Raw genomic sequence first — 16,477 nt, 5'->3', positions numbered from 1 at the left:
CATAACTGTAATATATAATCATATTGTTAACTACTGGTACAGCTTACACTACCTGTTTATATTCTACTTTAAAGTGTTACTAAAGTTGTTGCAGGTGGTCAACGTTTGCCATAACCCGCAAGCAGTCTAGTTCTGCTTTAAATTAAATTGAGTCACACTCAAGTTTTAGTCACACTGGAGTTTTAATGAACAGAAACAGGTAAACTCCATCGCCAAAGAACATGACATTTTTTTCTTGTCTATGATGCACTTAACTTAAGTTAAAACATACAAGAGGTAATATTACACAGTCCTTTAAAAAATGTTGAGCATGTTCTAGTATAAAAGGGTTTTCTTGGAAACACTAAAATTATAAGAATAGAGCATGTTGACTGAATTTTATGTTATCTGATTTTAAATTATCTAAAACAGTACGACGAGAACCAAAGTGAACATTTAGTTTGCAAAGAATATACAATGAAAAAACAAAGTTATGTTTATACATGTTTGAATGGTTTAAGACAGCGGTCGGCCACCGGTGGTCCACGGCTTTGGCCGCGGACCATGTCCCCCATATTTTAGGATCGTAGGTTCAGGCAGAGACACCAACATGTTGCCTCATTTAGTAAATTATCTCCTTGCAAAAGAACATTTTTCTTATCTTAGTGAATGAAGTTCTAATGAATTAAATCATCTAACCAAACTCAATTTGTAAATTAGTCTTTAAAAGTGATCGGGTAATCTTTGCAAATTTTCTCTTTGTTTCCGCCCACTAACCTAAATAGTTGAAAATGCACTGCAGAGGAAAATTCACTTTAAAAGAATCAATGCTCTATTCCTTTAGTAAATAAAGGTCAAAGTATTGGCTTTCATTGAACTGACGACTGATTATGCCTCTCTGTTAGTCCACTAAACTTCCTAATTTGAGACATGCTTTCCTATTGGACAGAAAGGGACATTGAATAAACAGGGAAAAAGAAGACAGGGGGTTCATTTTCACAGGTTCCTTTACATATTGTATTTCCATATCAAAATAATGTAAAACATACCCTAACTGGCTGCATCTACACCTACATGCACACATAGAAGGCAATGCCACGTCATAAAAGAGTCTCAGTAGTTATTTTGAAGGAAGATCCTTCAGAAAATAAGAAAGAGAGGAATACCAAAGAAAATATGGATTAGAGATACTAAAAAGGACCTGAATAAATGGTGAGATGGGGACTAAAGGCATCAACAGTGGGGATTAGGTTACAAATATGCAAAATGCCACACCTTTAAAGCAAATATATGTAAATACCTGAATGTTCTGGCTACAGGTTTACGTTAAGATCTGAAGGGCTAGAAAAAGGAGACAGACCTATCCACATATTTTCCAAAAAAGGAAACATTTACAAATATTGTGTCTATGCTATTTTTTCCATTAAATGGAAGTTGCCCAAAACAGTAGTTAAACATTTTATTGTACCCACATACAAATTTGAAAAAAGACTGTAGATCAGAAACACATTGCTGAATACCACAATTCAATGGCAGAAAAAAAACATGATCAATTGTTCTAAATTATATTTTGAAGATTGGCAAATGTCCCATACAAATTCCACCTCAGTGTTTATAACTATAATTCTAGAAAAGAAGGAGAATCAAAAGATTGGTCTTTATCAACAAGACCTTGACACTGTATTTCACAAATCATGATGACAAACAGATTTTATAAGTATCTTTTGTGATCTACTGGACACATAAATAAGGTTAAACCAAATATGAATGAATATTTTCCACTGTCTCCTAACCATATCAGATCATCATGATTTAGAGAACAAAGACTTTATTTTTTCACATAATGCATTACAGAAGAGGATAGTGGCTTGAGCAATTCATTGTTCTCAGTGTTCATAATAATAATAATACCAGTTTTGTTTTTCAAAGTTAAAGGCAGTGATGGCAGTAAGCAGACATAAATGTAGAACTATTTGGAGTTTCAGCACCCTCATTGTTATGTCTCATAACAATGGGTTAAAGTCCAAAGCATATGGAAAACCAGGCATACATCAAATATAGGATTAATAACATTTATTCATTAACTCATTCACAAAAATATAATTAATTGGTGCTACTGTAAAAAAAGAAACAAAACAAAAAACTCAACTGGTAATGCTTTTAAATAACTGTGCTTAAAAGATAACTGTACTGTAAGTACGGTTATCTTCAAAATGCAGCCCCCCCCTTTCACAGCATGACCTCCTATATGTTCCAATTACCTGTCTATGATTTATGAAGATCTTTACTGTTGGCCATGCATGCTCAGTTGATTTCTCATTTGATGGGAAGCCCATCAGGTATTTTAGGTAAAATTACAGTAATCTTTTAAAGCACAGGTTAACTCATATGCACCCACCCAACACATACTCACGTTGCCTTTACTCCCTTATTGCTGCATTCATCTGCACAAAAAAATACTCATATTAGGGAATTGAGGGGCACATCATTAATTTTACTTTCTCCCAAGTGACACTGCTGGGGAAGAGTGATTGGATCAACAACCAGCATTATTGCATAGGGTTGGAGGGAAGCCATTTTTTTAGGTTTGTCAGATTTAACCAACTTTTTCAGATGTGGTATCCACAAATCTACTTTCTTTGAAGCCTGTGCTGTTTTGCTTCCTCTTTCTTTCTCTATTAGTTTATATAATCAATCAGACTTTTGAATCAGATAAGTGGTTGTAAAAAAAACAACCTTTTTTCATAACACGATACATCAAGGTTTTAGCTTGAAGAGACAACATGAAGGTTAAACAGTTTTTTTGGGAATATACAACGTGCAAGTTGAGCAATCTAGCCATCTTCCATATACTCAATGTCATCATTATTACTAAAAAAAATTTTGATGCTACATACATTATAATATTCTGTCCTGGATCCCAGATGTGCTATAGCCTATATCTGCATTCATATTTTATGTATCAAAATCCTTAGAAGCATTTAAAGACCAATTTGGAGAACAATGGTGTAGGCAGTAGAATACAAAAGAAAGGGAACTAGAAAAGGCAAATTCCAACAAAATTATACTCCCTAGTTTTTTAATTTGCAATCTTCATAGCAAAACAACTTTAACTTTTCTTGAAATAAATATTCCCCATTCTAGTTTATTAGAGCATAAAGAGCAAGGACATTTACATCAGCATTTTACAGCAACCAACATACACACATGCCTACAGCACAATAATAAGCTCTTTTCTTGTAAGGCCAAGCTGTTTTGGCACTGAAAACACAGTTTCCTAAAAGCAAACAGGTAATGGAAATATCAGATATAAATGGTGTGAAACTTCCCCAACATGGCATAAAGTTACACTTTGTGAGGGTGCAGTCAGGTCATAAAAAAGTCTTATATCTAGCAGAAGAAATTATAAACGGCCAACACCCTCTTGGTATGAATAGATGCTCTTAGCTATAACAGAGTGTGAATTTATATACTTTTAACAAATATTTCATTTGTTTTAGGCTTGGAACTGCTTTAAAAAAGGTACCTCTGGCACCTGCCAGCAACTTGCGCCCTATACATTTTTTTTTCTCCTTCTCAGATCAGCAATTATCATGAAAAGTATAGAATGGCATATAACTCCCTGGTTGGTTTTATTTAACACAGCTACTTAGAAAAAGGTTCAGTCTACATTTATAAATGTTTGCTATTGCTAATTTATTTTATTCTGACTGGAATTCAAAATGTTATGCTTGGTGGCCCTTTGCTCAAAGGCACCGTGCCAGGGTTACATTCACTGAATTGTAACAAAGCTCAGCTGCCACTTGAACTTTATGATTAAGGTTCTTAGAGCTAGTGTAAGCATGCAGTTCACTCTAGTGGATCAACAATGCCAAATTCTGATTGGGTTCAAATAGGGACTTTGCAGGCACGGATACACCTTTTTTTGCCTAGGCCATTAGCAAAAATTGAAATAATTCATTAACATCATGACAAGCAAAGCACAATGATGTCAGCACACTGCCAACATTTCCCTGCTTGCGAATGGAGAGAACCTATTTGTGAATAATGTGCTAAGGATAACAGATTTTCCACCATGACACTGTGAAAAGTGGCAGCTTACAACTAAACTAATGTTTCATACTTTTCATTTCTTTATTAATCTGTACCCTCTATGTGTTTGTGATTAATTTTGTTAGAAAATTAATTTTGTTAGAAATTAAAAAAAAAATACCTTTTGTTCCCCTGTTTTCTGCTCTTACACTTTAGTGATCTGTGCTAACTGATAAATGGCCACACCCACCAGCACAAGCTTTCTCTCTGCTTACATTAAAGAGAAGGTAAGGGGGATTTATTACCCAGTGTCTAGGTGAATTACTGATAGTATTTGTGCCTATTAGACAGCAGTCATGTAAAACACTCTACAGAACTGCTTTAAAAATAAAATCTCACGCATGGGCAGTAAGATCAGCAGGCTGCGTCACACGATCTCGCACCTCTGCAGTGTGAGATCGGGTGACGTAGACTGAAGGAAGAAGGTGTCTGAAAATGGTGAAAACCGGGACAAAGGAGAAGTCCAGGACAGTGCAGGACCCCATTGAGAAAAGGTCCAGCTTGATCAAGGGATCTGCCGAATTGAAGGTGTGATTTTTTTTATTTTTCGGTTTAGGTCCGCTTTAACTATGACTTTGCTCAAGCTTTGGTTGTAAAAGCTATGCCACAGCATCTACTTATACATATGACCACAGCTAATTAATCTAGATTTAGTCTATTTTACAAAAAGGTTGAATTTAAGGATATGTTGGTGACATTCTTAGTTATTGTATGTTTTAAGGTAGTAAAAGATTAAATAAAATGCATCTAAAGACATTAAAGAACTGCAACACATGCAAAATTGAATGTTTCAAAGGCATTCTGTCTAGATTTTATTGAGGTCCTTGACATTTGCACCTCATTTGCAATGTAAAATCCCCTTCCCTCACTCTATCATCAGTGCTAATATCTTTATCCTCCTTTTCTTAGTTTGGGACTTTTGAAAACCGTGATTGTCGAGGCCATAATTGCATAATTCCCATTGCACATAAGTGCGGGAGTTAATTCATTTCAGCACCTGGGTATGTCAAGAATGTACTCCAAGCTGCACGAAGCTCACAGTACGTTCTACAGAAAACTGCGTACAGACAGGTATATTTAATAAACAGCCAGCCTGCTGAGTGTTTTTTTTTTTCTTTTCACTTTAAGGACCATACAGGAGGTATGTGGAGTGGCAAGACTATAAAGGTGTAACAGCAAATTGATGTATCACTCTTCTGTCTTATACCATTAGGATACCAGTCTAAGAGATAATGGCCCTGATGTACTTAAACTCTCCAAGACTGGAGAAGAGTGAACCATTGAAGGAGAACCTGAGTGATTGAAAAAACCTGGAATAGATTTCTTAAAAAATATTTTCCATTAGTTATCAAATGTTTTAAGTCTTTGACCAGATCCATTTCAGAGTTGCTGGATCACCCAGGTTCTGCCATGATAATCTATCCTCTCCAGTCTTGGAGAGCTTTAACAAATCAGACCCAGTGTGACAGACAGACAATCTTTTAAGAAAAAAAAGGTACCTTTGCTTAACTTTTTCAAAATTTTTAACATATCCATTACTGGTTTTAGTGGTGGCTTTTATATCTGCCTGGAGCTTGATTTCTGGTGTTTGTGCGGAGTTTACAGATCTGTCAATAGGTTTCCACAAAAAAGAAAAAACTGAATGTGAACCCTTGTAGATTCTTTAGCTGTCTTTAGTGTGAGGTAATGACTAAATAGTGTCTAGATTAGAGTTATGTAACCCGTTCCAAACATGTGCATTAACAAAAACCTTGCATTCCTTCACGAAAGACATAAAAAGCCAGATAACTTGTTATCTTATAGAAAAGAGCTGCTAACAGCATCTCGTCAGGAAAACTGCAGCTCCCTATGTCACCTGCTGGCTGCATGGTTTAGCATACCTTGGGTGTGCTTCCACAGACAACCAGTAGAGGGGCGGCAACCATTTTACACCTGGGGCTCATTTTTAGGAGTCATATATATATTCTGGCCTCACATGTCTCCCTTTGCTTGCCTTAGCATTGGATCTGAGTCCTTGTATCTGAAACACTGCTGGTGCTCTGGCCGCTTGCTATGTTTTCACATGCTAGATCTGGCCGCCTGCTATGTTTTCACATGCTAGATCTGGCCGCCTGCTATGTTTTCACATGCTAGATCTGGCCGCCCTATGTTTTCTGGTTCCTGTTCATTGTACAAAGTTTCACTGTATATTTTCACTGTATATATGCTTTTTGCTGTGTTGTGTATTCATTTATTTGTAATAAACACGCCTAATACTTTTTAGTATATGCTGCCAATGCTGCTCCCTCTTGTTCCTGTACAGGTACCCGACACATCCATATTTTGTGCCGAATTAACTCAGGGAGGACCACCTGCAGTGCAATGGGAGACAAATAGTAATTGGATAATGTGTTTAGATTTCTTCTACTTTCAAAAGGGACTCTTCAATCAGAATTTTGTTTTTGTTTTTTTGCTAGTTTATAAAATGTTCATGCTCACAATCTTTCTCCCAATGAAATTCATGATACACCCTTCCTGTTTACTCACAGATAGATATTGCTAGAATGGAGAACTTAATTTGATTTTCACAATGTTACAAAATTCATGATGTGGCTTTTTCTAGTTTCAGCTTCTTGAGTCAGTTTGATTGGCTGGGCTGGGATGATGCAACTCCAGAGCATGCATGGAAGTTATTTTATCCTGCCAACATAACTATTTTATCAGCCCTAAAGGCTTCTTTTGCAAACCCATTTTACCCCATTTTTGTTATATAATATTAGTTACCTGACTTTATATATAAGACTATATTCACATGCTAGATAGCCATTTCCTAACATGAGCAATTCTTGTCCTTATTTCTTGTGCTGCAATACCTAGCTGAATGAATATGGTCTGAAAAGTGTAAAGATTTTGGGTTTCAACAATGGAGAATGCTAACATATGGCATCACAACAAAAAATGGTTTGAATGAAAATATCATAGACAGAGAGTCTGATGGCTAAAGTAAGATTTGTATATACATCATATTGTATGGTACCTTTGCACAATCTGACACATTTAATGACATGTTGTACGGCAACCAATATTACTGTGCATTGTTAACTTTTATACTTTAAGACAAGTTTTGTTTTAAATGTTTTTTTTTTGTTTGTTGATTTTACAAGCACATTTCTTTTCTCTCTTTTGGATAGACAGCATTAATTAAAATATAATTTCCATGTTTGAAAAAAAAAAAAAAAAAAAAAAAAAGGTTAAAAAAAAATAGCATTAGCATTGAAGGGATTTTTCCTTCAAGCAGCCAAAGAAAATGCTCATAATTTTTTGCTGGTCATTTGGCTATTAAACTGTAGAAACCAATTATTCAAAGATGTCTAATTAATCCACGATTACACTGTAGATGTGTTTGTATATATCAATTATCAAGGTTTACAAAGATTTATTTTAAAGTCTGTACTAAACTGAATCTAAATGATTTGATAAATTATCTCTGCCAGTCCACACAAACATGGCAGACTACTATTCAGCAGAGGCGACTTTACAGATGGACAGTTTTTCTGTTCACACCATTTCAGTCCATGACTACACAGAACTTGGTAATTACACATTTTATAGGGTGAAGATCATGAATATTATGCATATATTTCTAATAATAAAAACAAGTAACTATACAAGGACAGATAAAAACAAAATACCTTCTATCAAATCTTAAGCCCTGCCCTTGTGGCTGTCGATTTCCTCGTAATATTCCTCTTCTAAGATGATTAAGATCATTGACAGCTGGAGGACTGAATAAAATATCTCCATTTTTGTGTAGGGGAACCGATGTCCGAATGGCAGATACAACATGACCAGAGTAAGGGTTCAATGCAGTCTCATGGCCAAGAATATTTTGATTGCTGGAAGTTCTTTCAGAAGCAGAATACTGGTGACTTGGGCCCTGAAAGCTTCTTTCATGGTAGTTGGCAGGTAGGCAGGGTCTAGTTTGTTCCATAACACCACCACTGCAGCTTCTAGAGCAAGCTGACCAAGGTCCCCAGTTACCCCAAACACCAGCAGACCCAGCACTGATATTGTCTGTTGTGCTACTTTGTTCTATCCTTTGTGGAACCTGTAAACATATAACCAGGAAAAGAGTGAGAGAAAATAAAAATTAAAATATTTTCATTTCTATTTTAAGCTAAAAGAAAATACAGCTCACAATTTATCCCAAATAGTCCCAAAAATATTTGTTAACCAATGAAAACATGACATTTGTCTAGTATTATCCATCCTAAACATTGTTTTACAAATACATTTCTAAACTAAAATGGTTTACCTAAACACAAATTGCTACTATTTTTTTTTTTTTGACAAGGAAACAGTTTGTAGTTATGTGATGTAATATTAAATTGGATACAGTGCTGTAGTAAAACACCTGTACAGTTACAAAACAGGTGTCCAGAGGTGTAACTGGTTTGGGCTTCAGTGCAAAATATTAAAATCCTGGACGTCTCTTAATAAAACTTTTAGTATGCAATACAAAACTGCACAAAATACCCTGTGCACAGGCTAACTGACTGTTGTAATAACTATAGTTCTAATGGTGTAAGGATAAGAGGAAAATCCAGCATCCTTAAAAAAAAAAAAAAAAAAGGATCAGAGGTGAACTATTGAGGCCAGAGCTTCATACAACAATGGGGAAAAAAAGACAAACAAGTATAATAATTAACTGATGCTGAAAAGTTGCTGATGTTTAGCAATCATATTCAGGGCCTTTGGCATTAATAGGCACATTGTATGTTGCGGTTTTCACTGTCCAAGGTAAAGGTGCTTAACTTCTTAATAATTGGTATATTAAATTACTGCCAAACATTATACATGTGTCATTGACATACCAGGGTTGTAAATTTAAAGACAGACAACAGACAAGATTTTAGAGTGATAGACAACCTTGTCACCACAATGCCCTTTCTACCCCGCTCCAAAGTTCCTCTTTAGCATTTACATTTCATGTATGAAGTGTGGGTGTTTCTCTATCTTTAACCACCTGGCAGTGGGCAGTCCTTTTTCCAGCACACAGTGGTATTCACACAATGCTAGATGAGCACTTTTATGTGAAGCAATGCTGCTGGTCCAAGCTGGCATGATGATGCCTCCCAAGAGGGTATGCACATTACATTGTGAGCTCACATGTAGTAAAGTATATTTGGTAGACCAGATAAAGGGAAAGCATTTTTTTTTGTTTTGTTTTATTGCAACTACTGGGCAACTGGATTTGAACTTTTAACACTTCTGATTGGATTTTTTTTTTTTAAACATTCTTTATTTTTATATAGGAAAAAAAACACACCATTTAATAAAAAACAAACAGAGGGAGAGAGAATGGATAGGGAGAAAATGTTATCACACAACAAAAGTATAATTACATAGTCATACCCAAAAATATTGAGAATATATTAGACACTATTCACGTTCAAGAGTCAACAGCAGAAGAATCCAAAGGTCCTCCATATTTGGAAGAGCTAAAAAGAGCAACCCATGAGGGCAAAATGTTTAGAAATTTCTCACTGTGATTGTGTATACTGGTGGTAAGATCCTCTAAAAGTATGATGTTATTTACCTTTCCTAGCCACATACCTAGCCATTCCATACAGTCGTCAGGGATGGTATTTCCCAGAGTACTGAGCTACAAGATTTTGCAACTGTTATCAAATGTTTCAACATCAAATAACATAGCTTTTAAGCCATCTGGTGTAGCAAAAAGAAAGCAGGGTGGGATGGGACAGTGTGACAATTTTTGACAAATATCTCTAATCATGGAGAAAAAAATAAAAAACAGTAAGGGGCAGGACCAAAATAAGTGCAATAAGGAACCCTTGGCCTTCCCACACCTCTGACAACTGATAAAATTTTATTTCCGTATGTAATTTGATATTTTATCTCACTTTCTGTCCGTGGGACAACCATATATGAAAAAAGGGACCTGGCAGTGTCCCTATGACACCTGTATATGAAATAGGAGACCTGGGGTTGTCATGGGGGAACAAGAGGGTAGAGGGAGTAAAAAAACAGACTTTCTAAATTTTTCTTACACTATTAACAACATGTCTTCATATTTGTCTGAGCACTTATAGAAAGCATGAGAAATCCTCAAAATTGAAAAGAAACTATCAAGAGGTTCTAAGACTTTCCACTTTACCCAAAAGAAAAAGAAGTAATGGGGTAGGTCAGAACCTCTGTATTTATACATATTTATGTGCAGTGTGGATTGATGCTTTAAGAAGATACTAATAGCAGAGCTTGGTGGTGTGAGGGTTAAACAAAAATGCACCTACTAAAACATTATTTTAGTGAAAAACAGAAGTAACACGTGCACTTTTGCCTTTGATTCAATTAAACATTGATTTATTGGGATATTATACAAATAAATCAAATTCCATCCCTCAGCCATCATTGGGGAATGCAACAAGTGTGAGACAGAAATCCAAAACAAGACCAGTAATAGAAACAGTATGTTAAACTGTCGGCTCCAAGGACACAGAAATTCTACAGATGAATGCACGATCCTGCCAGTTTTCTCAGATTGTAGCTTTTTTTAGATCTGAAACAGACATGACCGAATAATAATCATGTAAATATCCAGTAACTAATGGAGCTGTTCTAAGTGCCCGGCAGATATTTTCTTTAGAGTTCATAGTAAAGCAGAAAAGGTTCCAAACAGGAACGTGAGTTTCAAGCCATGTGATGGAATCATTGGATTGTGATGAAAATAAAACATTTTTCACTGGGTGGATCTGTTTGGGCATTGTGCCACGTCACTTTTAGGTCTTTTTTTTTTCCTTTTAATTTTTTTTTTGCTGAATGCAACCCAGTTCCCACACTTCTGAAGTCAGCCAATGTGAGCTGACTGTATTGTGCGTAATCTTCTGAGAAGACCCATGATGAAATTCCTAATGCCTAGGCAAAAAAAGAAACCTCTAACTTGAGCTTGAAAAAAAAAGTATATATATATATATATATATTTTTTTTTTTTCAAATTTAAGTGATACCCTTTATTGTCTAACTTAAGTTATTAGGCATATATAATGTCTTGGTGCCTTAGATCATTTCTTCAAGCATTATACAATTCACTTTGTTCTATCAGTTAAATTTCAATGTTTCTTCTATAATTTATAGCGAGCACATTATACATTATATTCTATAGTAGGTATAGTAGGGGAAAAGTAAGAGCAACACATGTTTTGAAGGGATTATATGTTGTCACTAACTGTGAAGCTGTGGGAATAATTTCAGGATGGATTGGGCAATGACTTTCTGGTGCAAGCTTTAAAAGACCAAATAATCTAGAAAAGCCCTCTGAAAAAGCAAGACCTTAATGGGGTGATTTTTTTTTTTAATGAAGAAAAGTCCAGAATCTTTTTTTCCATCAGACATGGTTCTTTAACTTCATCAGTACAAAAGAGGTGTTCCACTTTGTGGATCTATATCTCCCTGACTAGGAGGGCTCATGGTGGTGCCTGTAAAATCATTTAAATGTATCTTATGAGTTTGTACCCAAATCCACTGTTCTTGGTTTCTAAAAAGCTAGTCAATTATCCAAAAACTAGGAAGAAGAAAGAGGAAAGAACAAATACAGGAATTTACTGTTGAAATTTACAAACTCCTGTATACTATTATAAGCATCCTATTTATAATGTGCAGACATTATGCAGAACTTTACCAAATCTATATACAAGTCAAATATGTTCCTTAAAGGGGCTCACAAACTAATGCCCCTAAGGCCATTAAAAAAAACATAGAAAATTAATTTCCCTTTATGTCAAAATATCTAATTTGCATACTTGTCTGAGATGTTGGAGATTTAAAACCTTATTTCAAAGCATCACCGTGTAAGTAAGGCAACTTGCTTTTCAAAAAAAGCCAATGACAAGCTGTGTTGTATTACCAAAACATGTTTTCTTTAACTTTTTTTGTGTAGCACAGGTCTTCTACAGAAAAAAACTAAGTCTAGAAACCAAGTATTGATTTAGAAACTTTGTGAGCCTTTTGGACATCATGCTGTTATCAGATTGGAAGACCTGTTTGGAGCATTGCCCACTACATAAGGTCCTTGTACTGATCTGGTATACCTTACAAAAACTTGAGACTGGATACCTGGAACATTACCAAGATGACAAATTGAAGAAGAGAGGGGGGCAATAACAGCATGATGGCGATAATACTGTTAACAAGCCACAACACACACAGAAGTGACTAAACTAAAGAGGGATGATGGTCAGATTCAGCAGTGGGTTAGGCATAAAGCTTGAACAGAATAAAAAACAAACAAAATCAAACTAATACTACATATAAATATCAACAGCACAAACTAAGAAAAGGAATGGTGAGGAGATTGACATATATATTTTCTTTATTTAATACTATCTTTAGAACCAAAAAAATGATCTTCTTGGTTGGTTATTTCATAAATATATTAAATGCTGCCAAAATCCTAAGTGCTGACAGAGCTGCTAGCAACTTATTTATTCTCACATAATCATTAAAGCAAGCATGCAATTCAAATACCCAATTGCAGTATACATAGTTAATAAAATATTAATCCTCATAAGAATGTGATAAAGCCTCTGTTTTGCATTCAAGTGTTTTTACAAATATCAAAACAGGGAAGGATTTAATTAACCGCTGCATGTCTATCCCTGTAACTAGATAAATGGTACCACGGAAAGGTAAAAGCTAGACCTAAAACAGCAAAGAGGAGCCTAGAAAAGCTAGTAATACACATTTGGGAATGTTCCACAGACCTGTTCATTTAAGAGTACTTTTAGTAAACTTGACAAAACTCTATATGAAATACATGAAGGACAAGCCAGGGAACTATCAAAAACACCTAGGCCGGCTTACAAACCAGTTTATGTTCCTTACAAAGCTTTCATCTGAATAATGTAGCTAACGCCATACAGATGTTATACAACCTGTTGTAATTGTTAGGTGACCAGCAAATGTGAGTCATGCCTGCTTCACCTTTTCAGTACACAATGAAGTTGCTGAGTTTTGGTATTTGTAGCATGGCTTTGTCCTGTGTGTGCCAAACTCAAGCAAACCTTTCCAGAGCTTCAAAAAGCTCTGCTTTCATTTCTATGTCATACAAAAGAAACTTTTTTTCATAATGCCTTTGATGGAAAAGAATTGATATGCTTTATAATGACATACGTTTTGATTTTATGGGTTGCCCTGAAATACCTGACATCTAAATCAAGAAAAGTTGTGATGTTGTGTGATTAATATGTATTGAAGACATTTTTTAATTAAGCTCTTCATTTAAAAATTGCAGATAGCAACAAGCAGAAAAGTATTTCAGATGTGACTGGCTATCCAGAGATTTCATTCACAGTACTTTTCTCTGCAGTTAGACCTCCATAGTCTAATGGCCAGCATAACTTAATCCACTTTGTATCTAGCCTATAACTGGACAAGAAGAAGCAGTACAGTGATGATCTTTGTTTTTTTTATTCTATTAGCACATGAATTGACTCTTTGAACTGCTGCTTCTTCTCACGCTCCTGACCAGCTATACAAGAGGCTGCTATCAGGTCCACACATATGACCTAAAAGAGGGACAACCGAGGAGGAATGTAGGACAGAGGGATTTGGGTCCTGAAGAGGGGCAGCCCTCCATATGATGGACATTTGAACCACATCTATAGTTAAAGGAGTGGGCAGCCTAATGTGACAATATGGCTCCAATATCGCAACAGTACAGTAAGTAATTGTTGTCAAGTTACCACAAGAAGTATGTACTTCCAGATCACCAGGTGAAAATAAAAGGATGTGTGTACACATTTAATTGCATATACCAAAACAGCATATTTTGTTTTCCATTATTTTGCTGTGTTGGCTGCATCCAAAATCTAATGTATATTGCTTATGCATTACAGCTATCTATCTGTGGGAGTTCTGACTGAGGACTTTGGTGTAAATTGGTATTTTGGATTGACAGATCTGAAAACAAAGCTCCAGTGTTGAGAATGAATGATGTGTCAACCAGTAGCTCCCGGCTGCCTATTCAGTCTTGTCATTCAGTCATTGAGATGAAAATCAATCTGGTAATGTACTAGGCTCCCTTTCCAGTGACATTAAACACTTCTGTTTTCTTCTAAGATTCCTAATTAGAGTGTATATTGTAGAGGCCTGCCTACTCATTTATGCTTTCATTGTGACAAATTAACGTAGGTATTCACGCTGCCACTAAACTTAGATTTTAACTTTTCTGCTAAATATACAACACCGCTACACTGGATTTTTGTTTATTCTGCAGGAAAAAATGTGAGATATAGAACGCTTCTACCAAGCTATTGTTTGTTAGTAAAATTATACATCTATTTACCAAGCCATACAACTTTTGCAAGTTTACACTAAGAAATGGAAAAGAAGAACCAATTTTTGGCTGTGATAAAATTTAGAGAAGGCTATATTACTTCTGAGCTCACCTCTAAGACTAAGACCATTTTTTGGGTGGTTTATAGATCCACTTTCATTATTTAAAACTGCCTCTTTTAGAGCTTAACCCTCAACTCTCTTAATGAGATGCTGAAGATGACAAATTACACATTTTGTGCTATGTCTTAGAAACAAACAAGGCAATCAACTACTGTCAATGCATAGTATAGTCTAGAGTAAACTACACAGTTAAGTAAGAACAAGTAGCTATTGAAAGAATAAAAACATCAGATTTGGAAGAAAACAGAAATATTATAACTGCATTTTAACATAAGTGTTAAGCTTGTTAATTTTCACAGCCACTAAGTTCTTTTTACTCAATTCCCTTCCTCCATTGCTACAAAGATGAGAATAACAGAATACTACCATTGGCCATTCCCAAACACAATTCGCAAATATAGAATGGCAAATTTTACATGTATTAGTATTATACACTTATGGGCAAAGCCTACAGTAAACGATATAACCAAAAAGAGCAGTACATTTTCAGCGTACTTTATACACATTTTGCCCTAAATCAGAAAAGGATCAGAAAAGTATACAATACTTAATGATTCTGCCAGAAATCTAGCTAGTACCTAACTTTCTGTGATAAGCCAAATACATTGTATACTTTGCTCTGAAGTACCAAAAAGTGTTGTCGGCCTGCTTGAGTTCTCGCCTGCTGAACTACAGAACACTTATGCCTCCCCTTATCTCTATATCATAAAAGGAAGCCACATTGCTGTCTTGGAAGATAGACTGGATGATGTGACGACTGTTTTGGAGGGTCATGAAAATTATCTTGATAATATACAATTAGAGCTGCAAACTGTTAGCCCTGCAAGGCGTGCCGGCGCCGCTGCTCCTAATTGCAGGCACGGGCGCCGGGTCCTATCTTTCACGTAGAGTAACCCCACTACCTGTGTTCCATGCCAGTGTTTCCTCCCTGCTGGAGACTTGCTCTGGTGTTTGAGCTGGGGTGGGTGTGTCTCTCAATCTATGAGGTAACACATACACGCACTCTGTTTCTACAGCCTATGGCTGGATCTCTGCAGATATTTAAAGGCACCTCCTACCACAGGAAGTTGCCTGAGCAATCTCAAGGTTTTACCCTGTGTAACTCCTAGTGCAAAGGTGTTTCCTCTGTTTGCTTTTCTGTGTACCGGACCTTGTTTACTTACCCTTTGACTTTGCCTGTTTGCCACCTGACCCTGACCTCGGATTACGTTTTTGGACCTTTGCCCGATTGCCGCCTGACCCTGACCTCGGATCTTGTTTCGGAACTTTGTCTGATTGCCATCACCCTCTTGGCCACGCAAGCCCCTCGGTGCTTGCACCGAGTACCCTGACCTCTCTGGTCAGCTGACACTGACCTGGGCGTTGCTCTGGAGTGGCACTTGGCAGCTGCCCTGCGGCCCAAGCCTCTCCTCACCATCAGAGGCTCTAGTGAAGACCAGGCAGTGGCTTAGTTACGCCCCTCCGGAGCATACCCAGTCAGTGGCACAGTGGGTCCACACTTGCGTGCATAACACAAACATTGAGAGATCAATTAGAAGATGCAGAGAAAAGGGCTAGGAAAGATAACTTAAGAATCAGGAGTGTTGCTGAAAGTGTTGTGGATCCTAATGGACTCGTTACAGCTATGCTGAATGCTAAAGTACCTGATTTCCCATTGGAACGCCTTGAAATGGACAGGGTTCATAGAACCCTTTCTTGAAAATCTACAGATAGTCCCCCTAGGAATATTATAATAAAAATCTATCATTACTGTACAAAAGAAATTCTACAAGCCTCTCGTATCCAGGACTCACTTATCAAGATTTCTCCGATCAAATTTTTGCAGATTAGTCAAAATCCACTATACAGAAGCGAAGAGCTTTAAAACCATATCTGCAGATTCTTCAGGATAACAATGTGATATATCGGTGGGGATTCCCATTTAAATTGTCTTTTACATATGAAAATTGTC

The 16,477-nt window shown here is 36.3% G+C and overlaps 1 protein-coding gene across 1 annotated transcript in view; it reads right to left on the bottom strand.

Moving 5' to 3' along the window:
• THSD4 (thrombospondin type 1 domain containing 4) overlaps positions 1-16,477 on the bottom strand; it is a gene marked incomplete in the record, with an annotated part of 385,569 nt that overhangs the window by 298,226 nt on the left and 70,866 nt on the right. The window contains 1 exon segment of the mRNA XM_072402303.1: positions 7,743-8,158. Coding sequence (XP_072258404.1) covers positions 7,743-8,158 — 416 coding nt within the window.

This window comes from Pyxicephalus adspersus, chromosome 2 (genome assembly GCF_032062135.1).
Source record: "Pyxicephalus adspersus chromosome 2, UCB_Pads_2.0, whole genome shotgun sequence".
NCBI lineage: Eukaryota > Metazoa > Chordata > Amphibia > Anura > Pyxicephalidae > Pyxicephalus > Pyxicephalus adspersus.
This window is presented reverse-complemented; position numbering and strand designations above follow the sequence as displayed.